Raw genomic sequence first — 27,580 nt, 5'->3', positions numbered from 1 at the left:
GAATGTGATCTAGTGCCAGAAGACAGGAGTCACTGACTCCTTCCCTGATGGGGGAGTCCTACCCTTGATGTTGGATAGTGTTGATAATCCTATCCTATCAAGGTTGGTCTACATTTGGTCACCTGGAGGCAGTCTAAGATATAAGGTTTCTTCTTAGGGGTAGGACTTTTCTTTAAGGAGACCATTTGGATTTTAGGGGGGCAGGTCTTATGGGATTGATGGTTTCTAAAGGCCATGTCTGGTTCTACGGGGCAAGTTCAGTCCATTGGAGGTGGATCTTGTGTTTTAAGGGATGGAGTTCCATTTAGATGAAACTTAAGCCATTTCTGATTTTAATGGTCTTGCACTATCTAAGAGACTCATTTGTCAAAGGGAGGGATGGAGGGAAGATCTGTCTCTACTTAGGGAGCTCATCCTAAATCAGGGACAGAAATTCCCACCTCTTTGGAGCCAAGGATCAGAAAATGAGACAGCAATGACTGACAGGACAAGGTTTATTGGGATCCTGGAGACATTAGGGAATGGGATGAGGGGCAAGGTTGAGGCTCACAGGGGGAACCCCGTAGCCAAACCCCCCTTCCCCTTGGGGTTAAGAGTAACACAGAGACAGACAAACCAACAGAGATGAAAAGACAGGTGCTACAACAGAGTGGGAGGAAAACCCCATGTCCACCACCTCCCACTCAGATGAGTTCACAGGATGGGGAATGATGTGGACTGGCCCATACTCTAGAGGAAGGGAGGAGTGTCTGCCCTATTTGCCTAAGGAGAGCGGGGGTACAGGCCACAATCTGGACCAGCCCATTCCAGTGGACAGGGGTGTGTATCTGATTCAGTTCATTCTACTGGGCGGGAAGGATTTCAAACCAGCCTATTCTAGTGTTTGGGATGGGGAAATTCACTAGGGTTGATCCATTGTGCAGTAGGGGAGGGAGACCTAATTGGGGACAGGGGTTGAGGGCAGGGGGCATCTACCCTGGTCCTCTTTCAGCATAAGGAATGAAATGGGGGTGGAGGAAAGGCAGATTCCGGCTATATCCTTTGGGGGGGGGGGCACCAGTGACTGGTGGGTAGCATTTGGGAGATCTAGGGAAATTTGGGGACATGGTCCCCCCACATTCTCCAGATCAAGGTCCTTGGGAATGATGGCTCTTGGGGAGAGGGGCACTCTTCCTTTGGGGGAAGGATGCCCATCTCTTATTAGTAGGGTCCTCAAGATGAGAAGTACTTGTAGAGACCCATTTCTCATTGCTAGCCCCCCCTAGCTTGGGGAGGCCTGTTGATTTGGGGGTGCCCAGCATTTACTCCAGAGGTGTCAAGCTCAGGAGTTTCTTCTGAGATCCTGGACTCTGGAGCTGCAGAGTCTCTCCCTGTTCATTTGCTGCCCCCAGCTCAGGGGTCTGCGTGGGTGTCTGGTGGCCCCGTGTTAACGGCTGGGGTCGCTCATGGCTGGGGTCGCTCACCGCAGGCCCCTGCGTCCAGCCCCTAGGGGAGGGGCTGTCAGGCGGAGGCGCGGCCTGACGGGGTCAGTCCATGCCCCGGTGCAGCTTCAAGTGCCGCGAGAGGTTGCTGAGTGTGATAAAGCCCTTGCCGCAGATGTGGCAGGGGAAGGGCCGCTCGGTGCCGTGCAGCAGCCGGTGGCGCTTGAGGTAGCACTCGTGGCGGAAGAACTTGCCGCACTCCAGGCACGGGAACGGCTTCTCACCCGTATGCACGAGCACGTGCCGCTCCAAGTCGCGCGGTGAGCGGAACAGCTTCTCGCACTCGGAGCAGCCAAAGATCTTCTTGCCCCGGCCGGAGCCGGATGCGGCCTCCCCGGGACTGGGATCCCCCTCGGGGGCCACCGCGGCTGCCTCTGCGCCGCCGCCCTCGCCGTGGCTGGCCCGCCGGTGCTCCTCCAGGGCCGCTAGGGCAGCATACAGGGCCCCACAGTGGCCGCAGCCGTACGTGGCGGGGCCCGAGTGGGCCTCCAGGTGGCTGGCTAGCGCTGCAGCTGATGCGAAGAAGGTCCCGCAGTCGCACTGGTATAGGGTGTCTTCCGAAGCCTCGGCTGCAGCCGCCGGGGCAGGGGCCTCCCCACCGCCTTCAGGGAGCAGCCCCCCGAGCTCGGGCACGCCGCCCCCAGTGCTGCCCAGGAGCAGCCCGCCGTCCCAGGCTGGTTGCGCGGGGCCCGCCTCCGCAGGGCCGCCGCTGTCGCCCACCACGTCGGGCCCAGAGCTGGCCCCCGAGGCCCAGGCCTGCACAGGGGGCCCGCCGGGGCCCTGCAGGTCGTGCGTCAGCTTGTGCCGCTCCAGCAGTGCGGGGGCGTTGAAGTCGCGCTCGCAGCGCGGGCACTTGAAGGGCTTCACGTCGGTGTGCGCGGCCCAGTGGGCCGCCAGCTCACGGCCGTGGTCAAAGCGCCGCGCACAGGCACCACACGCAAACGGGGGCAGTGAGGCGGCGGCGGCAGCAGCGGCCTCCGCCAGCCCCCAGCTGCCCGGGCCCGCGCCCGCCCCCTCTGGACCCTCTCCGCCCCCGGCCCCTGCGCCCCGGCACACGGAGCAGGGCCCCACATTGCAGCAGACGGAGCAGGGCGCGCTCAAGGCTGGCAGGCCTGGACCGGTTTGTAGCGGGGACGGGAGCACCCCGCGGTGCTGTCGCTTGAGATGGCGGCCCAGGCTGGAGCGCGAGGAGAAGCGGAGCTCGCAGACCAGGCAGCAGTAGGGCTTCTCACCAGTGTGTACGACCTGGGAGGACAGGAGAAAGAGCATAGCATCAGGTCATCACTTCCAGAGAGATGCGGCCCAAGCTCCCTGCTGCAGCTACAAAGCCCCATATAGCTCCAATCCTCTCACTTGTCTTCTTCTTTTTTTATTTTTATTTTTTATGATAGTCACAGAGAGAGAGAGGCAGAGACATAGGCAGAGGGAGAAGCAGGCTCCATGCACCGAGAGCCCGACGTGGGATTCGATCCCGGGTCTCCAGGATCGCGCCCTGGGCCAAAGGCAGGTGCTAAACCGCTGCGCCACCCAGGGATCCCTCTCACTTGTCTTCTATAAATTGGGTCGTGTTGGCATTCTTTTGGTCCCTTCATTCTCAGGACCTTTACACATGCTGGTCCTTAAGACTGGAAGACTCTTCCTCCCATTCTTCCGGATTAACTTCTATTCCTTTTCAACAAGCCCACCCAGGAGATTGGGACTCCCTGTTAGAGTGGCCAAGTCCTAGGGCTCTGAGCACTAACAAAACTGGGTTCAAACCCCAGCTCTGCCTTCCACTCTCAGTGAAAACTGGACAAGTAAACATCATCTCTGGGACTCTACTCTTCTCCTCTGTGATATGTGCTACCTACCTCACAGGGTTTTTGTGACAGGATAAAATCATCACTAAAAAATGACTCAATTCCTAGAAATTAGAATTATCGTTGACAAACTTTCCAATGTCCTATTGGTGTCCTCTACAGCAGTGGATGTTAGGGAAAGGTAGAGAGGAACATTTATAATTCCCTGGGCTGGGATCCCTGGGTGGCGCAGCGGTTTGGCGCCTGCCTTCGGCCTGGGGTGTGATCCTGGAGACCCAGGATTGAATCTCACGTCGGGTTCCCTGCATGGAGCCTGCTTCTCCCTCTGCCTGTGTCTCTGCCTCTCTGTCTCTCTCTGTGTGACTATCATGAATAAATAAAATCTTTAAAAAAATATATATAATTCCCTGGGCTGGGAGGTGGCTTTTTAAGATAAATGCCCAAACTTCTAGAGCAAAAACTGTCCAAAAGAACTTTCTGAAATGGGGATCCCTGGGTGGCTCAGCGGTTTAGTGCCTGCCTTTGGCCCAGGGTGCGATCCTGGGGTCCCAGGATCGAGTTCCGCGTCGGGCTCCTGGCATGGAGCCTGCTTCTCCCTCCTCCTGTCTCTCTGCCTCTCTCTGTGTTTATCATGAATAAATAAATAAATAAATAAATAAATCTTAAAAAAAAAAAAAGAACTTTCTGAAATGATGGAAACATTCTATATTTGCCACTGACCAACGAGGCAGCCATGAGCGACTGGTACTTGTCATGTGGCCAATGTATGGTGCAAGACTGTGCTTTACTGATATTGGCCTCTGTGGTTTATTTAAAAGTCTGGGAGTAGAAGAGGGAGATTTGGAGCGACGAGTCCTTTTGATTGGTAGTTCCTGCCTGGAGAACTGTAAGGCTAAGTGAGAAAATACAGTGTTCTCTGCTGTCCAGTGAGGAGCCCTGTGACTCCCACGGTGGCCAGCCTGTTGGACTCACCTGGTGGTGCAGCAGGCCGGTGGAGTCTCGGAACCCTTTAGGGCAGGCAGAGCAGCGGTAGGGCCGTTCGCCGGTGTGCGAACGCAGGTGGTTGGCCAGGTTGAAGCTGTGTTTGAAGCCCTTGCCACAGCGTGGACATGCGTGGGGTTTGAGTGCAGTGTGCCGGGCGAAGTGGCGCCGAAGGTCCGAGCGGTAGCGGAAGCTCTTCCCACACTCACTGCAGTGAAATGGGACCCGGGGAGCGGCAGCGGGAGGTGCTGGGGCTGGGGCCGGAGCAGGGACCGGGGGCACTGGCAGTGGGGCATCATCCATGGTGGCGTGGTGCGAGGGCAGTGGCAAGTGGAGGCTATCTCTGGAGCAAGGGGGAGACACGGATGGCAAGTGAGGTAGTCAGCTCCCCACGAGCCCTCTCCATCAGGCTCCCTGGACTCACACACCCACCCTTTTCCCCCTGGGAACCCTTCCCACTTCCCTCCAAGCCACACTCACCGTCCCTTAAGCCCCTCCCACTCCCCTACAAACCCTCCTCCCACTCCTCTGCCGATCTTTCCCATGCCGGCCAGATGGTTTCCACCCTACTGGACGGTTTTTAAGCCTCTCACTTTCTTTTCCAATGGACTCCCCACTCCTCTCTAAACTCCATTCACTGTTGGTAAGCCGTGCCCACTCCAATATAAACTCCGCCCACTGTTGGTAAGCCACGCCTACTCCCAGTCAGGTACCACCTAGTCTTCCCAAGGTCCCCCCCACACAGTTCCCAAAGCCTCTTGTATTCCTAGATAAGACCCTTCCCCTCTGAAAGGCCCTCCCACTCTTCTTCATGAGTGAAAGTCATCTTCAGACAAAGAGTCACATTCCTAGCGAATGAGAGGACAAAGGTGTGGGGGCCCTGGAACCTCCAGTGAGACCAAGTAAAACTCGGTCCATCTGCAGCATAGGGATAGCAGGAGTACCTACCTCATGCAGTGGAGGTGAGCATTAGGCAAAACTGGCAATGCATACTGGGAGCTTACGTACGTAGGCAGGGGCGCAACGAGTGCTCAGCAGGTAAGCTGTTCTGATTAGGACAGTCTGCTAAGTTCCTCTGAGTTTCCCAAGTCCCACCAAGCATTCTCCGCTAAGGTCCGCCTCCAAAGCTGCATTCAGTTTTTCCCTGAACTCTGACTTGTGAGGAAGCCCGGTCCTCTGCAAGACCTCTCCCCTCCCCCCCCCTTTCTCAGCCCTCTACTGGGAGCGCCTCCCCACCCCCCTAAGTCACCGCACTCCCGTTCCGGAGACTTGTTAATTCCACCAGGACTAGCCAAATCACACACCTCAGTCCCATCACCTCCCCGTGCGCACTCCCAGACGAACGATTCCCCTTCTGCTCTAAGCTGTGCCCGCCTTTGCCCTGAGCTCGGTTCCTCCACTCAGCCCCAGGTAGGTCCCGTCTATCTTTCAAGCCCGGCCCATTTCCATCCCAAGCCACGCCCACTCTGGAAGCTCCTCCCTGCGGTTGCTCCGCCCCCGCCGCCACGAAGCCCCGCCTCCTTCCCACCCAGTAGCCCGCAGGGCTGCCCACCACCCCCCCCCCCCACGTCGGCCCTGGGACCAAGGCCCCGAGTACCGGCCTTTTGTGCCCCTCCCCCCTGCCCCTAAAAGGTGCGGCCCGGGGCGCCCGGGGCACGAGCAGCCCAGGCGGGACCCGCAGCGGGGCGGGCCCACCTCGCTCGTTCGGAGCGGGGGTTCTGGAGCCCTGGGGCGGGCCCAGGGGGCCGGGAAAGTCAGTCGGCTTTTCTCTTTAATTACTTACACCTCCCTCTGGGCGCCGACATTTTGGGCAGCGGGGGCAGCGTCACTTCCACCTGGGGGCCCCTCGACTTCCGCCTCGGCTCCCTTCTTCCCCACACTCCTCCTTTCTCCCGCCCCCTTGGCTTCCCCTTCTCCCCCGCCCTTCTCTGCTTCCCGTGCCTTCCCCTAGCCCTGGAGGTTGGAGAAGCCAGGGCGCCGCCATCTTGGGTGAGGGCAGGGTGGGGGCGGGGCCTGGGGCGACTCCGCCATGCAGACTAAGGGCAGCCAGTTCTCTGCGCTGCCTCTTCTCCGTCCCTGCCCTGACGGGTGTTAACGTGAATGAGAGCAGATTTGATTCTCTTTTCGCAGCCCCACGCTCCTCCTAGTGGAGTTGCATCAGGAGAACGGAAAAATCGAAGTTCGGCGACTGTGGTAGCGCTCAGAGTAAAGAGCAGGCTCCATCTTGTCTGCGCTCCTGGGCGCTTTGAAGCCTACCAGGCGCCATGTTAATTATGGGAACTAGCAGCCATTTTCCCGCTTCTCATCCCTGCGGTACCTTTGATTGGGTCACCCTGCTGGGTGCTTTGTGAGAGGACAGATTTTCCTACAAGGTTGGGGAATGTGTTGGTGGGGTTATTTCCCGCTCGGGGCCGGTGAGGGCCACGGGCGCACGGGCGCGTTTTCCCTGCGAGGATGTAAGCGGTTCTTAGGACCCAGCGCGTCCTCTTTGTTTCCCGCGGGCGCAGGCCCGACGGAGAGGGTATAGCGGAGGGAGGGGGATGGAGGAGGGAGGAGGAGGGAGAGGGCGGGGCTGTCCCCGCGCGCGCCGCCGAGGGGCAGGGCCCCCTGGCCCCCGCCCTTTCCCACGCACCGGCCCCGTCGCCCCCGCGCGCGCACACTCGCGAGCCCAGGCGACATGCAAATGAGGTACCCGAGAGGCGGGGGTCCGGGCGGGGAGAGGGGAGAGGAGGGAGGGGAGGCCTGGGGCCGCGCACTCCTGGAGCGCGCCCCACACCTGCCTCTGCGCCCGCGCCCGCCGCCGCGCGCGCGCGTGCCGACCTCGCGCCCCGCGGAGGCGGCCCGGGCGCGCGCGCGCAGACCCCCTTCCTGGCGGCCCTCGCCGTCCGCGGCCCGCGAGCCGCTCATTGGCCGCCGCCCCCGCAGGGCCCGCCCCGCGCGCTCGGGCCGGCGGGCGCGCGCTTGAACGGGGGCGACGGAGGGGCCAGGGGCCAGGGCATGATTCCAGGGACCTGGGTTCTAGTCCAGACCTTCTTGCCCAAGCGAATCTTGTGATCGTGGAGAAGTGCTGGCCGCTCTCTCGTCTCCCGTGTGCGTGCCCTGTCCAAGGGGAGCAGTGACACCTGCAGCCCCGCTACTAACTGCACCTTTGCTTTTCTCCCTTTCTCCTGTGTGACATCTTAGTCTCCTGGTCCCAGGCTCTGGGATCGGAGGTGCTGGTTCCCGGTGGTGGTGGTGGTGGTGGTGGTGGTGGTGGTGGTGGTGGTGGTGGTGGTTTGTAGAGTGCTTCGTATCACCAACTGACAACACTGCTATGTGCACTTTACAGAGGTGGAAACTGGCTCAGAGAAACAGTCACTTGTTAGTTAGCGGCAGACCTGGAGACTAGCACGAGTGTAAGGGACTCCTTCAGGTCCCCTTGTCTTCTGGATCCATGTCTTCTCACTCCCAAGACTGTTGGGGTCCTTGAGATCTGCTTCGGGTCTTGGTCCTGCTACTTATTGGCAGGGAGGGCTTGGACAACTGACTTGGCTTTCCTGTGCCTCTGTTACCCCAGTTGCAAAATGGGGATGATGTGCCATTATCCAGAGAGTTGATGTGAGGCTGCCACTCACCCAGATAACACAGGTTGATACATCACTTCTGCACTGAGCACTTTATGTGTATTATCCAGATAACATGACTGTGAATAGGTGGAGCTATTCATCCTGTTTTGCGAAAGGCTTAACTGAGGCTCAGAGAAACGAGCACTTTGCCCCAGACCACACAGAGAGTAAGTGATAGACCTCGAAATTGAACTCAGAACCTCTGACTTGGGAACCCAGACTCTTGAGTTCTATTTCTTCATCCACGACTCGGGGCCAAACATCTCCTGGGACCAGTCCCTTTCTTCTAGTCCTAAACTCCCACTCCTCCCACTTGGTCAGTCGGGACAAAACATTTCTGGGCCTCCATGGCTCAGGCGTGATGGGCTCTTGTTTTGAGGATCGAAATACCAGCCCTTACCCTTAGTTGGATCTATCCTATCCTCCCATGAAGATTTTTCTTTATTTCAGTTGAAGTTGACCCTAAACTTCCAGGAGAGGGGTTAGGGAGGCTTAGGGGATGCCTGTGTGGCTCAGTTCAGTGTCTGCTCACCAACTGTTACAGAATACCTTGCTGTTTTACCCACCAGTGTGGCTATAACTGTCCAGGTGAATGTCGGCCATGCCCAGGTCAAGAGACTCGGACCAAGGGATGGGCGAGGTGTTGGGGGACAAGGGATGCTCCAGACCCTCCCTGCACTGACGGCTGCCCCCTCTCTCCTCTTAGCCCGGCTCCAGTGCCCAGACCCAAGTCCCCCACTGCTCAATGGACATCCCCAGCCCAGACCCGTTGCCTTCGCCTTTGCCAGGGGAGGAAGAGAAACCTCTGGCCTTACCTTCTCCTGTTCCCCGGGGCCGCCGAGGCCGGCGTCCCGGTGGGGCCACCTCCTCGAATCAGACGCTCAAGGCCACCCTCCCTCGCAAGCGGGGCCGCCCCCCCAAGTCAGGGCAGGAGCCCCCGCTGGCACAGGGGGTGACAGCCCCTGTGGGCAGCGGCGGTGGCAGCGACCTCCTGTTGATCGATGATCAGGGTGTACCCTATACCGTCTCTGAGGGGTCAGCGGCAGGTTTGCCTGAGGGCTCTGGCCCTAAGAAGGCCCCACACTTCTGCCCGGTGTGCCTGCGGGCCTTCCCCTACCTCTCCGACCTGGAACGCCACAGCATCTCACACTCAGAGCTGAAGCCGCATGAGTGCAAGGATTGCGGCAAGACCTTCAAGAGGTCCAGCCACCTCCGGCGGCACTGCAACATCCATGCCGGCCTGCGGCCTTTCCGCTGCCCACTCTGCCCCCGCCGCTTCCGTGAGGCGGGCGAGCTGGCCCACCACCACCGTGTCCACTCTGGGGAGCGCCCCTACCAGTGCCCTGTCTGCCGGCTGCGCTTCACGGAGGCCAACACGCTCCGGCGCCATGCCAAGCGCAAGCACCCCGAGGCCATGGGGGTGCCCCTGTGTTCCCCGGACCCAGGGCCTGAACCACCGTGGGACGAGGAGGGCATTCCGGCTACAACAGGGGCTGAGGAGGAGGTGGAGGAGGAGCCGGAGGAGAAAGAGCTGGCTTGATCCTGGGCCATGGCTCCCCAGGTCAGGTTTACAGCTGGGAGTTCAGCTGGTGCTGAGCCTGGGCAGGAGAGCTGGGCCCCCCTCATACCTGGTGGTCCTCTCGTTGTGGGAGGGGGTTGAGGGTGAGGACCTGAACTCTTGGGTCCTGCTGCCTTCTGCCACCCTCCCCCGGACTGACAGGCCCCTGGAGGTAGGGGCCTTGGAAATAAATCTCTGCCTACTGGCTTCCTGTGTGTATTCAGTGATGCTACCAGGGCTGGCCCTTCCTTCAAATGCCCTCCTGTCCCTATGTCACCCTGATGGGAGAGTGCATGGAGTTTGGAGGAACCCTCATCTTATGTGCCTTGTTATCACGCCTGGCGCTGAAAACTGGCTTGCGGGAAGCCTTTGCCCCCTCCCTCATCTCCAGCGGACCTCACGTACTCCATGTAAATACCCACTCTAAAACACTGAAACCTCTGTGCAAACATGACTCTAGGTCCCCTTGCCCCATTCCAGCCAGATTCTTGGAAGTGCACTCACTACTTTGCCCCATCTTTTTATCCTGACACTGTAAGAAAAACTGAGGTGAGGGTTGTGGGCAGAACCGATAACTTGGGTAAGGCGTGGGTAGAAGGTGAGAGGACCGGCAAAGGTGAGAGGTGTAGCCAGGAGGGGCGGGGCCGGAGGGGCGAAGCTTAGGGAAAGTGCTGCGAACAAGGTGGGGCTGACATTGGTTTAGCGGTGGGCAGGTAGAAGGTATAGATTTAGAAGGAACGAAAAGGGTTTATCTGAGAGGAGAGCAAGATGTTAGGAGAGGCGGGAACTGTTAAAGATGCAGAGAGGTGGGCATGATGTTCGGACCGAGGGGGTGCCTAGGATCCGGGTACCTAGGAAGGGGTAAGGAAAGGAAACCCCTGAGACAGGGCAGTTAGTAGGGAGGGGCGGGGCTGACGCAAGGGGTTTGGTGCAGCCTAAAAACGTCTGAGAAGCACGGCTTAAAAGAAAGAGCTGGGGCTGTGGGCGGGGCTGAGGAGGGAGAGGTGGAATTCTTGGGGACTCGGAGGTGGGGAAGAACAGGAGAAAGCCCTAGCGTACTGGGGCGAGGAGGACGGATTTTGAGGCAATGGGCGGGGCTTCAGTAATTAAGCCAGGAAAATGGGCGTGAATCCGAGAGGGGGCGGGGCTTAAGTGCGAGACTTATGAGCGGGGCGTGGTCTAACCGGATGTCCGGATCGTGTGGGCGGTGCCCTAGGAGGCGGGCGTTCAGAGCGCAGGCGCACGTTGCTCAGCTCGGCTACCGGAAGCGGTTTAGGCTTTCCCCGTCCGCGTCTCCGAGCCAGCGCGCAGGCGCAGTTTCTTTTCCCGGTCGCCAAGGCCGCCCCCTCTTTCCGCTCCTCCACGCCGGCGCCTCGGAGACGGGCGCGACTTCCGCTTCCGGGCGGGCGGGCAGGCAGGCGGCGCGGGGCTGCCGGGGAGGGGGAGGGGGCGGCACTTCCGGTCGGGCCCTCGGGTCTCCCCGGAGCGGCGGCGTCTCCTCCGCCTCCTCGGCCTCCTCCCGGCGGAGACCCCTGCGCCGGTGAGTGACGGGGCGCGTGGCCCGGGGGCCTGGGGGAAACGGGGGCGGGGGGTCCCGCCTTGGCCCACTCTGGTCCCCAGAACGTCCCTGTCAGTACCTCTCTCGCCGGGCCCTCTCCGGGGGTCCACGGTCATGCCCCCTGTGAGACCTTTCCAGACATCTGCCCCCCCCCCCCCCCGCAACGCCCCCGTGCAGGACGACTGCCGGAGCACTCTGGTTTGTGGCGATCCCTTACACGGCTGCTAGGGCCCCCCATGAATGCTTCTTCGGAGGCTCGCTTCTGCATAATCTCCTGTCATTGCTGCCTCTGGGACAGCCCTCCGATCGGCACCAGCCTCATGGGGGCAGCTGCCCGCGGACTGTCGGTTCGGAGTGTTGCACTGGTGCGCTGCTGCAGACCTGCCCTCTTTCCTCGGCACACACAGCAGCCTCCAGGTCTCCTGCACCCGCCCCCTCCCCGCGGAAGAATACTTTCTCTTCCAGTCTGCAGCCGCAATGCCTTTTTGTCCTTCTGCACCACCCTCCCGCAGTACTTGAGAATACCCCTTCAGCCCCCTTCAGCCCCCCCCCCCCCCCACCAATAGAATAGCTCCCTCTAGAGTTCTGCTCTCACCCATATCCTCTCCCCCTTCAGGTAAAATAGCTGCCCGGTGTAGCTCCAGGCTCTGATGAAATGCTTGTGCCCCGCCTCCCCCCCCCCATCGGGGCAGTCCCTGCCCTCAGTCCTCTGGGGGAACAGCCCTCGCCCCCACCCCTTGAGGCTCTCCCTTAGGCTGCACCTCTTTCCCCAGCGGCAACAACTCTCCCCTGCCACTTCTCACCCAACTTCATTTCATCCCCTGAACACCCCAGAGAAGACCCCCAGCCTTTCTGTGGTCTGACCTCTTCTCTTCCCCAGGCATTAATGCATGCATACATACATTCATTCATTTAGTGTTCTAGGTGCAGGGCATACAGAGATGAAGGAGAAGATGCAGTCTTTCATTTTGTGGGTTTTACAGTCTAGTTGAGGAGAGTTCAAAACTAGTGAATAAGGTCAGTTTTGTTTTCTGGGTTCTCCCTGTGCCTGATGGGCAACTTCACAGGTGAAACAACCATGTAATGATCTGGATGGATTGTTTCAGGCAGAGAGAATAGCAAGTGCCAAGGTCCTGAGGTGGTCATGATCATGGTGAGTGAAGGAGCACCAGGAGAGGTCAGTGAAGTTGGAGCAGAGGACCTGAAGAGAAGAACAAGAGGAGGGACAGTTTGATCTCACAGGGCCTTGGGTGTAGTAAGGGTGTTGTGATCAATTATCTGGCCTTTGTCAGCTCTACCAAGCCCAAAATGTTCTTCATTTGTTCATTCATTCATTTGTTCAGCAAGTGTTTAGTGAGGGCCTTTTACACGCTGGGGATGCAGTAGAGAACAAAATAGACAAAAACCTTTACCCTCGTGGTTGCCTGTGCTAGTTTATAGAACAACTAAAAAGCAAAATACAGCAGGATCAGGGTATATTACAGGGGAGAAGGCAGGAAGGCCTCCTCTAAAAGATTCCCATTGTCATCTTGTTGCTCCAAGATGCCACACACCAAAAAGTTACAGTTGTGCATGAACCCTGTTCCTCCTGGACAATGGTGGCCAGGCAGGGGCTGCTCTTACCAGCTCCCCTAAAGAGTGAAGTGGTTCACATCTCTGAGCAGACCACTCCCTTTTTTCCTAGACCCGTTCATTCAATTATTTCACAAATATTTTCAGAGACAGCACTATTCTAAGTCCTGGGATAGAACAGTGAACAAAACAGATGAAAATCATTGCCTATGTCCAGTCCACCTTCTAGAAGGAGAGGACAGCAACAAGACAAACAGAATATGTGGTTTATTAGGTGATGCTGATAGGTAGGGGCAAAATTAAGCAGGCTGTGAAGAGCAAGAATTTTGGTCTGGATGACAGGTTACGGTGGTTATGGAGAGCCTCACCAGGGAGGCAGCATTTGAATAGAGACGTGAAGGAGGTGAGGAGGCGTAGAAGGAGAGGTGTATAGATAACAATCAGAGCATTCCAGGCAGAAGCTAGCCAGTGCAGGAGCCCTGGGGCAGCAATGTTGATACATTGGAGAAGCAGCCAGGTGGCCATGGAGACTATGTAGGTCATCATAACTGACTTTGACTTTAAGTGAGATGGGTGTCACTGCAGAGTTTGAGCAGAGGGAGGGACATGGTTTAGCTTTAGTCCTCCTGTCTATTTTTTTTTTTTTAAAGATTTTATTTATTTATTTATTCATGATAGTCACAGAGAGAGAGAGAGAGAGACACAGGCAGAGGGAGAAGCAGGCTCCATGCACCGGGAGCCCGATGCGGGACTCGATCCCAGGTCTCCAGGATCGCGCCCTGGGCCAAAGGCAGGCGCCAAACCGCTGCGCCACCCAGGGATCCCTAGTCCTCCTGTCTATTAATACGAGTAGTAACTATGCTTATCTTATGAACCTGTTAGGAAGTTTGATTGAGACAAGCCACATAAGGCACCTAATACAGTGCTCATTTGTGTTTAGTAAATGCTGGTGGCTAGTTCTGGGGTTAGGTGGCAGGAAAGTGGGGTGAAGTATATTTCTAGCATAAGGCGGAGTGGGGGTCTTACTCATTTTGGAGAGAGGATATCGAAAGACAGTATAGTATCGGGGGTCATTCACTCTGCAGCCCCACCGCCTGCCTTCAATTCCTGGCTCAGCCACAGCTTGTTACTGGTATGACCTCAGGAGATGAGGTGACCTCTCTAGCCCTCAGTCTCTTCCTCTGTAAAACAGACTTCATAATGGTCACCGTCTTCTTGAGTTATCAGGAAGACTCACTGAGTCAACATACATAAAGGATTTAAAAGAGCACTTCACGTTACGTGTTACTCTGTCACCGTTATTGTTACTAACAGACTGGACTTTCATCACAAGTCAACTCTGTTGCAACAGAACGGCCCACAGGTCCTGGTATCAGAGAGACTTGGGATCCAATCCTGCTTTCCCCTTTACTGGCTATGTGACCTTGGAGAAATGACCCCCCCTCTCAGTTTCCCCACATATAAAGTGGGACCAATACCAGTACAGGACCACTGGGGCCTCGGGGATGCTACAGCTCAAACTGGCTGAACAATAAACATGGCTGTTATGATTATGACTGCAGTTGCTGTGGAACTCCTACCCCTTGGGAGGGGCTCCCTCCATCATGCCCTCTCCACATATAGCCTCCCATGCACGTCTCTCCTTAGAAAGACACTCATTTAAGGCTTGGAAAGAGGAAATGCCTCCTCGTGTGAGCCTGATCAGTTCTGCCCCCCGGTTCTATTCCCTGCCCCTCATGGCAGCAACCCATCGCATTTTCCCACTTACCCTTGGGTCACTTCTTATAACATCACTGCCCTCAGAATTCCTTCTTCTGGGGACCCCCTCCCCCATGTCAACACCATCTCTGCTTATGTTCCCCGTGCTCCCTCAGGGAGTTCTAGACAAATCAGTTTCATCCCTTTGCTCAACAAATATTTCTCAATATAGGCTATCAGTTTACCTCTGAGCCCTACTTTAGCTGCATCTTCACTGAGTTTTGGTATGTTGTATTTTCATTTTTATTCATCTGGGGTTCCTTGAGATTTCTTCATGGACCACTGGTGATTTAAGAGGGTATGTTTAATTCCCATGTATCAGCAAATACTTAGCAAGCAACCACACTGGGTGCTGTGCTTGGTGCTGCAGGCCTAGTGGCAAACAAGACAGGACAAATCCTCCTCCTCATAGGCAAACACACCGTGAAGGAAATGCATGCAGCAAGTCATGACAGGGACAGTGATGAAAAATGCAACAAGACAAGGGGTTAGGGAGGACAGGGTGGGCATTACCATCTGAGCAGAGACCCAAAACAGGCATGGGACGGAGCCTTGAGATCTGGGGAAGTCTCACCACCTCACTGCTCCATCTGTTCAAGATGGTGACCCACTTCCCCTCCCACCCAACCCCTGCCATAACCCCCCCATAACCTACAGAACACCCCCAAATAAAGCTCTTACCCCCATAGTTCCACCCCATCTTTGTCCACCTTAGAGAACCTGATAAAACCACCCTGTGGTGGGGAGGGGATGGGCTGAATTGCAGGCTTGCTCTGTGACCTTGGGCAAGTCACTTGACTTCTCTGTGCTTCTCTTTTGTCAAATGGGAATAACAGTAGTTCCTATGTCATAGTCTCATAGACTTGTGGAGATTGAGTTAATATGTGTAATGGGCTTGGAACACATTGGGCCTAAAGGAAATGCCCAGTCCACATTGGCTGTTACTAATGTGTATTCTGATGGTGGGAAGCCTGGGCGGTGGCTTCTTCCCTAAGACATTTATCTCCCGTCCTGCCCCCCATCTTCTACTATGTGCTTCTCTCTGCCCATCCAGCCCACTCTAGCCTGGTCTCCCAGATTTAGGTGTCACCCACAGGCTTCCACTACCACTCCAACCATGCCTTTCTCCTTCTGCAGATCAGATTAACTAGAGGGGGTGTGAAGGGCATGGGATGTTGAGTCTCATCCAAGGACACCCAGAGCTAGAGGCTAAAAATAACGGCCTCTTGGCCAGGGGAGTGGAGGAAATACTCACCTTTCACCTGCGGGGAGAGAGAGCCAGCTCAGTGGATGGAAGCTGATGGGCCCTGGCCTTGTATTCACCACTGACCCCTACCGTGGGCTGGGCACAGAGCCAGGCCTCCAGGGGCCAGGGATGATGACCAAGGAGCATGCCACACTTCAGGGACCCTTCTCCTGCTGGCTCTGCACTGTTTTGGTGGGGGCATTTCCCCAGCCCCCCGGGGTGGCTCAGGTTCACAAATTAATTGTAGGAACTGAGGCTCAGGTGGGGGTAGGGGGTGCAGATATGGGCAGCTGCCATCTGGAATGCAAAGTGCTGTAAGAGAGGTGCCCAGAGAATGACTCCTACGGCAGAGGAGGCCGGGAAGGCCCCCTGGGCTGAGGACAAGATCCTACACTCCCTGGCTAGCTGCTGTCAGGCTCCTCCCAGGTGTGTGAGGACACTGAAGGTACAGATAGTTCTGGGGACTGGAAGCTCTGCCAATGAGTATGTTTCCTTACATCCTGGGTGAGATCCCCTGAGTGCCCCTGTGGTCTAGGGGTGGCCGCCCTCTCTTAGAAATGGAGAAAGTGTGGATGGGGAAGGAGATGGGACTTGAACCCAGGTCAGCCCAGGTGCAAGGGCCCACATATTTTCTGCTGTGTTGGGCTGCCTTCCCTCTCACAGCCAGTCCTCTTGCTGTAACTTGTTTCTTCCAGGCAAACACATTATACTTCCCACCTTGTAAAAGAACCTCCCTCCTCCAACACAGATTTCATTCCAGTTCTCTTGGTTTGTCCTGACTTTCTGCCACCACCTGCAGTAGTGAGAGTGGTATCTGCATCATGCCTTCCACTTTCCTAGTGCCTGCAAAGTGCCTGAAGCATCCACCCAAAGGCCTTATGTGGATTTGCTTGTTGGATCCTCACATCAGCCCTGTGAAGTAGGGATATGCTTTGCCACTTCTGTTTGTAGATGAGGAAATCCAGGCAGAGAGAGATTCAAGCACTTGCCTATGGTCACACAGCTAGAATGTGGTGGGGCTCAGAGTCTATCTGGAATTCAAGCTCTAGAGTCTACCCTCTTACCACTTTACAGAGTCCAACCCTGAGGGGACTAAGAACAGGGCTTGTGTGATTTATTTATTTATTTATTTATTTATTTATTTATTTATTTATTTATTTATTTATTTATTTATGATAGTCACACAGAGAGAGGGAGAGAGGCAGAGACACAGGCAGAGGGAGTAGCAGGCTCCATGCACCGGGAGCCGGCGTGGGATTCGATTCCAGGTCTCCAGGATTGCGCCCTGGGCCAAAGGCAGGCGCTAAACCACTGCGCCACCCAGGGATCCCCAGGGCTTGTGTGTTTTGGAGAGGAGGGTACGGTGCAGTGCTGATGGCCAAGAGTTTGCAAGGGGACTGTGACCAGAGGCCAGGGGTGCTGGGAGCATTAGATTGGGGGTGGGGACAAAGAGCCTGCAGGCAGCATTGGGGAAGAGGATACGTGAAGACCCCAGAAACAATGGGAAAAATGGAAGGAATGGGAGAGGAGGAACAAAGAGGATACTGAAAGGAGGTGGCCCAGTGGGGTGGAGGGACAGGCACCAGGGAGTAGTGGCTCTGGCACACACACGTTTGCTAGTGCACATAGCTTCCGGGCGGCGCCTGGGCCTGTGTGCTCAGCCCCCTCCTCTCTCTGCAGGGTCTCCCGTCGCCCGGCCCGCCCGAGATGGAGGCAAACGCAGCAGGCAGTGCCACCGGGGGTGGTGGGGGCAGCGGCATAGGGGGCGAGGACGGGGTTCACTTCCAGAGCTACCCCTTCGACTTTCTCGAGTTCCTCAACCACCAGCGCTTTGAGCCCATGGAGCTCTATGGGGAGCACGCCAAGGCAGTGGCAGCCCTGCCCTGCGCCCCCGGGCCGCCGCCCCAGCCCCCGCCCCAGCCGCCTCCGCCCCAGTACGACTACCCGCCCCAGTCTACCTTCAAACCCAAGGCGGAGGCGCCGTCCTCGTCGTCCTCGTCGTCGTCGTCCTCCTCCTCGTCCTCCTCATCCTCCTCTTCCTCCCAGGCCAAGAAGCCCGACCCGCCCCTGCCTCCCGCCTTCGGCCCCCCCCCACCGCCCCTCTTTGATGCTGCCTTCCCCGCCCCGCAATGGGGCATCGTCGACCTCTCTGGACACCAGCACCTTTTTGGGAATCTGAAACGTGGGGGGCCCGCCTCCGGGCCGGGGGTGACTCCGGGGCTGGCCTCGCCCACGGGGACCCCGGGGCCTCTGCCCGCACCCTCCCAGACCCCGCCGGGACCTGCCACAGGGGCAGCCTGTGACCCGACCAAGGACGACAAGGGCTACTTCCGCAGGCTGAAGTACCTGATGGAGCGGCGCTTCCCGTGCGGCGTTTGCCAGAAGTCCTTCAAACAGTCCTCGCACCTGGTCCAGCACATGCTGGTGCACTCCGGGGAGAGGCCGTACGAGTGCGGCGTGTGCGGCCGCACCTACAACCACGTCTCCAGCCTCATCCGCCACCGCCGCTGCCACAAGGATGTGCCGCCCGCCGCCACAGGCCCGCCGCAGCCGGGGGCGCCACTTCCTCCGCTGGGCCTGCCCGCACCCCCTGCGGGAGTGCCCCCCGCTGCCGCCGCTGCCCCCCCCACGCCCGTGTCCTCCGGTCCCCCCGCCCCGCCTGCTGCTGCTGGAGCTGCCACCGTGGCCGCCCCCGTTGCGGAGGGGACCGGTGCCCCTGCCGGGGTGGGCGTGCCCCCTCCCGCGGCGGGGGGCGGCGAGGGCCCATTTGCCTGCCCGCTCTGCTGGAAGGTCTTCAAGAAGCCCAGCCACCTCCACCAGCACCAGATCATCCACACCGGCGAGAAGCCCTTCTCCTGTTCCGTGTGCAGCAAGAGCTTCAACCGCAGGGAGAGCCTCAAGCGGCACGTGAAGACGCACTCGGCCGACCTCCTGCGCCTACCTTGCGGCGTCTGCGGGAAGGCGTTCCGCGACGCCGCCTACCTGCTCAAGCACCAGGCGGCTCACGCGGGCGCGGGGGCGGCAGGGCCGAGGCCTGTGTACCCCTGCGACCTGTGCGGCAAGTCCTACTCCGCGCCGCAGAGCCTGCTCCGGCACAAGGCAGCGCATGCCCCCCCCGCCGCCCCCGACGCGCCCAAGGATGCAGCGGCCTCCGTCCCGCAGCCCCCGCCTTCCTTCCCTGCCGGCCCTTACCTCCTGCCTCCAGACCCCCCCGCCACAGACAGTGAGAAGGCGGCGGCGGCAGCGGCGGCCGTGGTATATGGTGCCGTGCCCGTCCCACTGCTGGGGGCGCACCCGCTGCTGCTCGGCGGGGCCGGGACCAGTGGGGCCGGGGGGTCCAGCGCCAACGTCCCTGGAAAGACATTCTGCTGCGGCATCTGTGGGCGGGGCTTCGGGCGGCGTGAGACTCTGAAGCGCCACGAGCGCATCCACACCGGGGAGAAGCCCCACCAGTGTCCGGTGTGTGGGAAGCGCTTCCGAGAGTCCTTCCACCTGAGCAAGCACCACGTGGTGCACACTCGTGAGCGGCCCTACAAGTGCGAGCTCTGTGGCAAAGTCTTCGGCTACCCGCAGAGCCTCACCCGCCACCGCCAGGTGCACCGGCTTCAGCTGCCCTGCGCCCTGGCCGGGGCCGCGGGCCTCCCGGCCACCCAGGGCGCATCAGGGGCCTGTGGGCCGGGCGCCTCGGCCAGTTCTGCTGGAGCTGCGGATGCCCTGAGCTATGCCTGCTCAGACTGCGGCGAGCACTTCCCCGATCTCTTCCACGTGATGAGCCACAAGGAGGCCCACATGGCAGAGAAGCCTTACGGCTGTGACGCCTGCGGCAAGACCTTTGGCTTCATCGAGAATCTCATGTGGCACAAGCTGGTCCACCAGGCTGCCCCTGAGCGCCTGCTCCCACCCACACCTGGCGGTCCCCAGCCCCAGGACGGCTCTGGCAGTGCCGATGCAGCCAGTGTGCTGGACAACGGGTTGGCAGGAGAGGTGGGGGCGGCTGTGGCAGCGCTGGCAGGCGTGTCTGGGGGTGACGACGCCGGCGGAACGGCGGTGGCTGGAGGCGGTGGGGGTGCCAGTTCAGGCCCTGAGCGCTTCAGCTGTGCCACATGTGGCCAGAGCTTCAAGCATTTCCTGGGCCTGGTGACTCACAAGTATGTGCACCTGGTGCGGCGGACCCTAGGCTGTGGCCTCTGTGGCCAGAGCTTCGCTGGTGCTTACGATCTGCTCCTGCACCGCCGCAGCCACCGGCAGAAGCGAGGCTTCCGCTGCCCAGTGTGTGGCAAGCGCTTCTGGGAGGCAGCTCTGCTCATGCGCCACCAGCGCTGTCACACAGAGCAGCGGCCCTACCGGTGCGGTGTGTGTGGCCGGGGCTTCCTGCGCTCCTGGTACCTGAGGCAACATCGCGTGGTGCACACGGGCGAGCGCGCCTTCAAGTGCGGCGTGTGCGCCAAGCGCTTTGCGCAGTCCTCCAGCCTGGCAGAGCATCGGCGTTTGCACGCGGTGGCCCGGCCCCAGCGTTGCGGCGCCTGCGGCAAGACCTTCAGATACCGCTCCAACCTGCTGGAGCACCAGCGGCTGCACCTGGGTGAGCGCGCCTACCGCTGCGAGCACTGCGGGAAGGGCTTTTTCTACCTGAGCTCAGTGCTGCGCCACCAGCGTGCCCATGAGCCGCCGCGGCCCGAGCTCCGCTGCCCTGCCTGCCTCAAAGCCTTCAAGGACCCCGGCTACTTTCGGAAGCACCTGGCGGCCCACCAGGGCGGCCGGCCCTTCCGCTGCTCCTCCTGTGGCGAGGGCTTTGCCAACACCTATGGCCTCAAGAAACACCGCTTGGCCCACAAAGCTGAGGGCCTCGGGGGTCCTGGGGCAGGGGCGGGCACCTTGGCGGGAAAGGATGCCTGACAAGGAGGGGTTTCGGGTCCGCCGCTCGATCAGATGTGCTCTCCCGCACTCACCCCTTCCAGTTGCTGATCAGACTCTTACCCCTCCTTGCTGTTGCCCCAGCCATCCTTCAGAACTTCAGACAGACTAGCCTCCTAGAAGGCCCATGGCGTCCAGACTCAAGACTGGATCGCTCCCATCCGGGACCTCTCTGGCTCTTCTCTTGTCCTGCCAGCCACTGAACCGGGTCCTCTGTCCAACCCCGTTTGTAACCTTCATCAGCGCTCCCCCTCCCTTGCAATATTCTGTCCCCCAATAAGCTTTGGTGGAGGATGTGGGTGTGAACTGCCCCTCCCCATTCCTTTGGGATCTGGTTGGAAAGTGGAGTATGAGTTGAGTCGGGAGGCCCCAGTGGGACGGGGTGCTCTTTTGGATTGTGGGGGTGGGGGTGGGGTGGCAGACGCGGCTTGTACAGAGCGGAGGATAATAAATCTTACCAACAGGGCCGCTGGAGTCCTTTCTTGCATCCCAGAGAGTGGGGAATTAAGCGCTGACAAACAGTTGAGAACTTTTGTTTCCCAGGAATTTTGATTCCCCACCACCCTCTGCTTCACGCTCATGCTCTCTGCTTTGCCTCATTCAATGGGTAATTGCTGAGGATTTACCACATCCAAGCTTTAAGTCGGCACCTTGAGCAAAGGGAGAGGAACAAGACAGGTAAGTTTCTGTTCTTGGTAACTGACAGTGTGCGTAGACTCCTTCCCCTTCAAGATGTTTTTGGTATTTGTTCACTTGGCCAGCATTTACCAAAGCCCCCCGCCTGCTGGGTCCTTCACAGGACACTGGGAAGACTTAAATTGGACATGCTTCTTGCCCTTGAGTTAGGGAGAAAAGAACCACTGCTGTGTTCCAGCACTCTACAGACTCGTGGTTCTTACAACCTCACCCATGGCACCTGTCCCTCCAGGATGATTTGAAGGAGCTCCAAAAGCCCTTCCACAGCTCTCACTTCCATTGTTGAAACAGCGAGCCCTGTGCTCTTCAACGTGTGTTTAGTTATGCCATCCATCAGAGGAGAAGGCTGACGTCCTGGAGAAGAAAGATGCTCCAGGGACACCTAGTGAGTCTGTAGAACTGGGACTACAGGATTTGGGGGCCTCAATACTGATCCTGGAAGACAGAGCTGGTTCTGGGGCACTGCCTGGGCAAGTCCAGTTTGACCCACATGAGGGCAGCAGCTGTGTCTGGTCAACACCATAGTGCTGAAGACCCAGCATAAGACAGACCATGTGCCAGTGCCCCAGGAGCACCACCATAAAAAAGTACATGGAATTATCACTGGGGGCTGAGAGCATGAAGGAGTCACTTTATCAGAGCTAGCCAAGCTTGCTGGAGGAGAAAGTGATGCCAGAACGTTAACAGAAGCCACAGAAGCTTGCCAGGTAATGTGAGCATATAATTCTAGGTAGAGGGTGTGGTGTCTCATTAAACCCAGCTGTTCCAGAGAATGTTTCAAAGATAAGTGTGGCTGGAGAGGTTGGGGATGGGGGGGCTGGATCATGAAGGGCTTTGGATTCGAATAGTGAAGCTTGGATGATCTTGGAGGCCAGAGGTTGGAAGGTGGTGGCTGCTGGACACAAGCCACTGACACACTTTGTTTAGCCCACGCATTTAAAAAAAATAAAGTTTGACTTAGTTGCCAACATTTGAAAATAAAAAGATTTTGCATAATAAACTAATGCAACTTCTGAAAAATTTGCCAGATCTAGCAATCCACTCTCACTCTCCCAGAGCTGAGTAACCATTGCCCTCTTCAGACAGAGCACACTTTCCAGTCTGTCACCAAGTTCTGCCATGCCTAGAAGGCCAACACTGGGCCCAAGTATCAGTTGCCATGTGTCACCTCACCAGTGCTTGTGCTTTCCAGCCACCTCCCTCACTCATTTACACTGTCACCCTGCTCCTAGAGGCATTTTTGCATGGGATCCTTTCTGTTTTTTTTTTTTTTTTTTTGGTGGGGGGAGTCCTTTCTGAAAGCCACAAGGAGCAGTGGGCCCATGAGGCTGTGGTATGGAGACTGGAGACTACTACTGGGTAGTGTCCAAATGTGGGGCCACTGTTGGCTTGGCCTGAAAGACTAGTGATGAAAAAATGTTCAGATTCAAGATACTTAACTGGCTCAACAGCAGGAAAGGGATGAGGGTAGGGATTAGATGTGTGCATGAGGGACGAAGGTTTCAGGAACCTGTCCAGGTCTCTAGCTTGGTTGGTGAGGTCAATAGGAAACACAGCCCTTTCTTTGGGGGAAACAGAATGAATTCTGTTGGTGTTCTGACCTAAGGGATATCTTGTGGGAAGTGAACAGGAAGGTGTGCAAATCCAGGGCTCTCCCTCCTTGAAAGGCATACTGATCAGAGGAATCCCTTCTTTTTGCCAGATTTCCTGACACTCACTGCCACAGCTAAAATAAATATCTCCGAATAGAGATCTAAAGGAGAGATTTTGGAGAGATGCTGCGATTCACTGCTTGTGGCAAGACCAGTGTGGATCCTCTATCCCCAATCCCCAAACACAAGACTGACAGAGAAACCCTTCAGAAAGTCCTTTAATAGGAGTAGAACTGGAGGCTCCCCACCTCCAGCTCCCAAGTCCTCCTCTCACCCTCACCACAGTGACTCAGTTCACCCCACCCCATGCCCATTTTACACAGGCCAGCCCACCAGTGCTGCCATCCCCCAACCCTTCCTTGGGGTAGCCTTGGGTCAGGTAGTAAGCTGTTTGGTTCACATTGGGAGTGGAGGAAGTCAGAGAAATCTGAGGCTATGCCAAAGCCCTGGGGGCCATGGGCTCTGAACCTAAAGCCTTATGAGGGGGGACGTTAGGTGGCTGTTTGCTGTCCGGATTTTTTTGTTGCCTCAGAGTCAGTGGGTTAAGGAGGGACCACCGTGGGAGCAGGGAGCAGCTCTTGGAGTCAAGTTTCTTATGCTCAGGCTTACATCCTTGAGGCTTGAGTGCTTTCGGCTAGGACTTGGGGACCCTCTGGCTTCAAGGTGATGGCATTCCAGAATCTCTTTATGGAGGACCTGGTGGGTGTCTTCTGCCTGAGGGTGGGTAGGCACCCCAGGTTCAGTGCAATCCAGTGAGGTAGGCAAAAGATTCCATCCTGGTCCACCCTAGGTCCCAAGATAGTCCAGGGTTCTGTAGATGAAGGGCTGGCCCAGAGACACCAGGGCAGACTCTGGTTCTACCCCTTCCACTCAACCCTGGCTCCCCATCTGTAGTGCCTAGGTTCTGTTGGGACACCCAAGGGGCAGGCAGATTGGGCAGTGAAATGCAGCCCATGTTCCTCACATTTAGCTGGGCATCCATAGGGCAGTGTCTGTGCCTTTCTGAGTCTCATGGAGGTGCTGTATGGATTTGTGGGTATCCCCAAACTGGTTCTCCCGCACTAGCTGCTCTTAGCCACCTCCTTAGCTTTCCTCACCTCTCCTGCCTCTGCTTCCCATCCACCCCTTCCCCTGCAATCCACCTTCTACTTCCTGTATTAATGCTCCCACGGCCTTGCTCTCCCAGCCTACTGGTCCACCTCCACCTTCACCTTGGCCGCCTCCCCCCGTCCTTCTTCCAGGCTCTTTTCTGGCCCATGACCACGCCCACTCCCCGGCCCCTCGGCCCCCGAAGCCTGCCGGGTGCCAGAGTCTCCCGGCCCCGGCCCGTGGAAGTGGGTGCGTTGGTGCTTGCGGAAGTTAGAGGAGTTGTTGAAAGTGCGGTCGCACAGGGCGCAGCGGAAGGGGCGCTCCCCAGTGTGAATGCGCGCGTGGCCACTGAGCACTGACGACTGGGTGAAGCCCTTGCCACAGATGCCGCAGTGGTAGGGCCGCTCGCCCGTGTGCACCCGCTCGTGGTCGCGCATGTCTGAGGAGCGGCGGAACGGCTTGGCGCAGAACCTGCAGGCGAAAGGCTTGCCCACGGCGGCGCCCGCAGCCGCCGCTGCCATCACCACCTCTGACCTCTCCGGTGGCACCCCGGGCCTCGGTGCTCTAGCCGCAACCGCTTCAGGAGACCTCTGAGAGGCCCCTGGCTCCACCCCATGTCGGCGCTGGTGCCGCAGCAGAGGCGCCAGGGCCTTGAAAGCACGCGGGCACAGGGCACAGCGGTAGGGCCGCTCCCCCGTGTGCAGGCTGTAGTGGGCGCGGAGGCTGGCGGGGCCGGGGCAACTGTGGCCACACACATGACACCGGCTGGGATCCCCACCCTGCCCGCCGCCCTCCGCCTCCGCCAGGTGGCCATGTTCATGGAATAGCAGCTCAGACACCAGCCGGAACGCAGCCGGGCACAAGGCACAGTGGAGGGAGCCTGGCTCCGGTGGCTCGGGGACCAGCGTGGTGTCTGTCACCTTCACTACCTGGATCTCGATGAGGTCACTTGGGGGGGTGGCGGGGCGGCCATCATCTGGGACCAGGACCTGGGTGAGGGGGGAGACAAAGACCAGGAGCCTGTGGACCCTTCCCAACATGCCCCCACTTATTAAAACATCCATCTCCCTGGAAGCACACTGCGCCCCCCAATTTCCAGATCCTGCTCTCCATCCTACAGGATCCTGCAGCATTCCTATCAAGACTTCACACCTTTCCCAAGCATCCAGCTGTTTCTCTCCCTTACCCCAGTTAAAAGCCAATTTTTTGGCTTGACAACCGAAAAAGCTTCCTGAACAGAACCCCTGTTCCTATGTCTGCTGGCTACCCAAAGTAGCTCAAATGACCTTTTGAAAATGGAAATTAGATTGCCATTTTCCCTTCAAAACACTCCCATAGGGACGCCTGGGTGGCTCAGCGGTTGAGCATTTGCCTTAGTCTCAGGGCGTGATCCCGGAGCCCAGGGATCCAGTCCCAGATCGGGTTCCCTGTGTGCAGCCTGCTTCTCCCTCTTTATTTATTTAAATAAATTTGAATATTAAAAAAACCCAAAACTCTCATGGCTTCAACTGCACTTAAAATCCAAAGCTGTCATCATATTATCCATCATGCTCTGGCTCCTGCTTGTCTCTGACCCCAGTGTAAATCTAAGCCAGCACACTGCTGACTTCTTTCGTCCAAATTTAGTTCTCCTTACCCCCAGTCTATCAGCTTACTTTTTATTTCCTTTATAGCGAAACACAATAAAGATCCGTTATTGTCTCTGTCCTCTAGACTGTGAGCTCCAACAGAACACAGTCCTTAATCTGTTTTGTCTATGGGGCCCAAGTAAGAACTCAGGAGATGTTTGCTGAATGAATGAATGTCCTATCACTCTCCAGTTCTGAGTGGGGAAGTTCTAGAGTCACCTGGGGCATCATCATTCCTCCCAAAATCCTCCCCTAAGCATTTGAGTCCTATCACTCAGACCTCTCCAAAATCATTACCTCACTCCAACGTGAGTGCCCCCACCATAACTGCCCATCCTTCCCTTTCAGGGTCACCTTCTCAGCCTTCCAAGCAAATCCACCAGCCCCAGAATTTTTGAAGCCCCGTCCTCGGAATGCCCCGTCCCCTACTTACATATACCTCTCACTGGACTCGTCTCCCGCCCAGATGTTCCACCCAACCCCCTCCTCAGGCCCCGCCCTCTAGGCCCCGCCTTCCACCCTCATAGGCTCCTCCTAGGCCACGCCCCTCGCCCACCCAAGAAGCACCGCCCCCAGACCCAGAGACCTAAATACCTCCTCCGCCCAGCCCCGCTAGGCTCCGCCCAAGCCCCGCCCCCTGACCCGAGACCTCCTCCCGCCTCGAGTCCCCGGCTGAGGCCCCTTCTCCGCCCGCACCAGGTCCGGCGTCTCCGAGGATCGCGGCTCCGGGGCCGCTGAGCTTGGACTCGGGGCCTCCGGGCGCGCGGCGGCCATCTTGTGCCCAGGCCCCGCCCCCAGGCCCGCGGTCGCGGTGGGAAGAGGCGGGGCTCGGGCCTGCGTCAGAGGCGCCGCGCAGGCGCAGTGGTGGTCGGGGGGGCGTGGCCCTGCGGAGGCCGAGCCCCGCCCACCGGGGGAGCGCTGAGCGCACTTTAACCACGTCTCTAGCTGAAGTGGCTGTGGGCCAAGCAAGACCTCCCTTCCTCACCAGCGTCCGCGGGCTCCGGCATTAGCCGACCCTCGCCAGAACCCCACCTGTGTTACCTTTGTTCTGTTTTTTGTTGTGTTCCTACCACATGCGTTTGTCGCCGCCTCCGGGTGGCTACCCTCAACGGAGTGGTGGAAAGTTTACAAAGAATGTGAACATTTTCGCAGGAGGCACTCGGCGAACAGCGACTGGCGGCCCTGGGAGTTTGCAAGCATCCACGGACCGGGGAGCGCACGTCTAGATAGAGAACCCCCCGACGGTGGGTTGTGGGAGCACCCAGAACAGAACTGGGGCCCCCGCTGTGTGGCCGTGGACAAGTCACCACACTGCTCTGGGCCTTGTACATGTTTTCTCTACACGTATAAAACTGGAGCGGCGGCGTGAAAACCCAACAAGACGAGATATGGGACTTTGAGCACACTTTGGTGTTTTGGGAGGAGGCAGGGTAGCTGATGCTTGAACATTACCATCCTTCGAAAATTTGCTGTTTCTCCTCCTTCCCTGCGGTGATAAGATTGCACTTTCCTGGGGCACCTGGTGGCTAAGTCGGTGAAGTGTCTGCCTTCAGCTCAGGTTTTGATCCTGGAGTCCTGGGATGGAGCCCCACATCAGGCTCCCTGCTCATTGGGGAGTCTGCTTCTCCTTTTGCCCCTCACCCCGCTCCTGCTTGCTCTCTCTCATAAATAAATAAATAAAAACATTATATATATATTTATATATATGAGATATATAAAAATATATAAATATATATGTTGCAACTTTCCTTTGAAATATATATATATATATTGCACTTTCCTTTGAAGTTAGACCTGGTGTGCTGGCTTTCCTTGGCCAGTGGATTATGAATGACAGCTCCCGGAAAGAGCCACAGAGCTCTTCAACAGGTTCCCTCCTGCCGATCTGTACTTGGGATCAGATGGTTGCAGTGGTTTCCATCATGCTGAGTTCTAGAGTGTCTACAGAGAACAGAGCCTGGTCCTGGGCCTCCTTGGAGATGTAGCATTTATGTAGCATTAAAAAACGTTTTATTTTGTTAAGCCACTGAGTCATTGAGGCTG

The 27,580-nt window shown here is 57.7% G+C and overlaps 4 protein-coding genes across 7 annotated transcripts; 2 read left to right on the top strand and 2 right to left on the bottom strand.

The window, feature by feature from the left end:
- Positions 1 to 476: 476 nt before the first annotated feature.
- FIZ1 (FLT3 interacting zinc finger 1) lies at positions 477 to 6,191 on the bottom strand. Of its 3 annotated transcripts, none has more exons than XM_077914076.1 (3): positions 6,045 to 6,191; positions 4,253 to 4,604; positions 477 to 2,726 (listed from the first exon to the last, which is right to left on the bottom strand). In XM_077914076.1, exons 2-3 carry the CDS (start codon positions 4,562 to 4,564, stop codon positions 1,527 to 1,529), a joined length of 1,512 nt encoding a protein of 503 aa, XP_077770202.1. In that variant the 5' UTR covers positions 4,565 to 4,604; positions 6,045 to 6,191; the 3' UTR covers positions 477 to 1,526. The 3 variants fall into 3 exon arrangements, with proteins under 3 accessions (XP_077770202.1, XP_077770193.1, XP_077770185.1); XM_077914067.1 differs by lacking the exon at positions 6,045 to 6,191 and adding an exon at positions 5,210 to 5,790; XM_077914059.1 differs by lacking the exon at positions 6,045 to 6,191 and adding an exon at positions 5,566 to 5,790.
- A 331-nt stretch (positions 6,192 to 6,522) lies between these two features.
- Positions 6,523 to 9,631, top strand: ZNF524 (zinc finger protein 524). 2 transcript variants are annotated; one of them, XM_077914106.1, is made up of 2 exons: positions 6,523 to 6,633; positions 8,573 to 9,631. In XM_077914106.1, the coding sequence occupies exon 2, from the start codon at positions 8,612 to 8,614 to the stop codon at positions 9,404 to 9,406; it is 795 nt and encodes a 264-aa protein (XP_077770232.1). In that variant the 5' UTR covers positions 6,523 to 6,633; positions 8,573 to 8,611; the 3' UTR covers positions 9,407 to 9,631. The 2 variants fall into 2 exon arrangements, with proteins under 2 accessions (XP_077770232.1, XP_077770225.1); XM_077914099.1 differs by lacking the exon at positions 6,523 to 6,633 and adding an exon at positions 6,792 to 6,949.
- Positions 9,632 to 9,764: 133 nt separating this feature from the next.
- Positions 9,765 to 20,938, top strand: ZNF865 (zinc finger protein 865). Its single transcript, XM_077914048.1, has 2 exons — positions 9,765 to 10,964; positions 17,239 to 20,938. The coding sequence occupies exon 2, from the start codon at positions 17,266 to 17,268 to the stop codon at positions 20,452 to 20,454; it is 3,189 nt and encodes a 1,062-aa protein (XP_077770174.1). The 5' UTR covers positions 9,765 to 10,964; positions 17,239 to 17,265; the 3' UTR covers positions 20,455 to 20,938.
- A 2,082-nt stretch (positions 20,939 to 23,020) lies between these two features.
- ZNF784 (zinc finger protein 784) lies at positions 23,021 to 26,376 on the bottom strand. Its single transcript, XM_077914086.1, has 2 exons — positions 26,234 to 26,376; positions 23,021 to 24,898 (listed from the first exon to the last, which is right to left on the bottom strand). The coding sequence occupies exons 1-2, from the start codon at positions 26,309 to 26,311 to the stop codon at positions 24,008 to 24,010; spliced, it is 969 nt and encodes a 322-aa protein (XP_077770212.1). The 5' UTR covers positions 26,312 to 26,376; the 3' UTR covers positions 23,021 to 24,007.
- Between the last annotated feature and the right edge of the window lie 1,204 nt (positions 26,377 to 27,580).

This window comes from Canis aureus, chromosome 1 (assembly GCF_053574225.1).
Source record: "Canis aureus isolate CA01 chromosome 1, VMU_Caureus_v.1.0, whole genome shotgun sequence".
NCBI classification, from domain to species: domain Eukaryota; kingdom Metazoa; phylum Chordata; class Mammalia; order Carnivora; family Canidae; genus Canis; species Canis aureus.
This window is presented reverse-complemented; position numbering and strand designations above follow the sequence as displayed.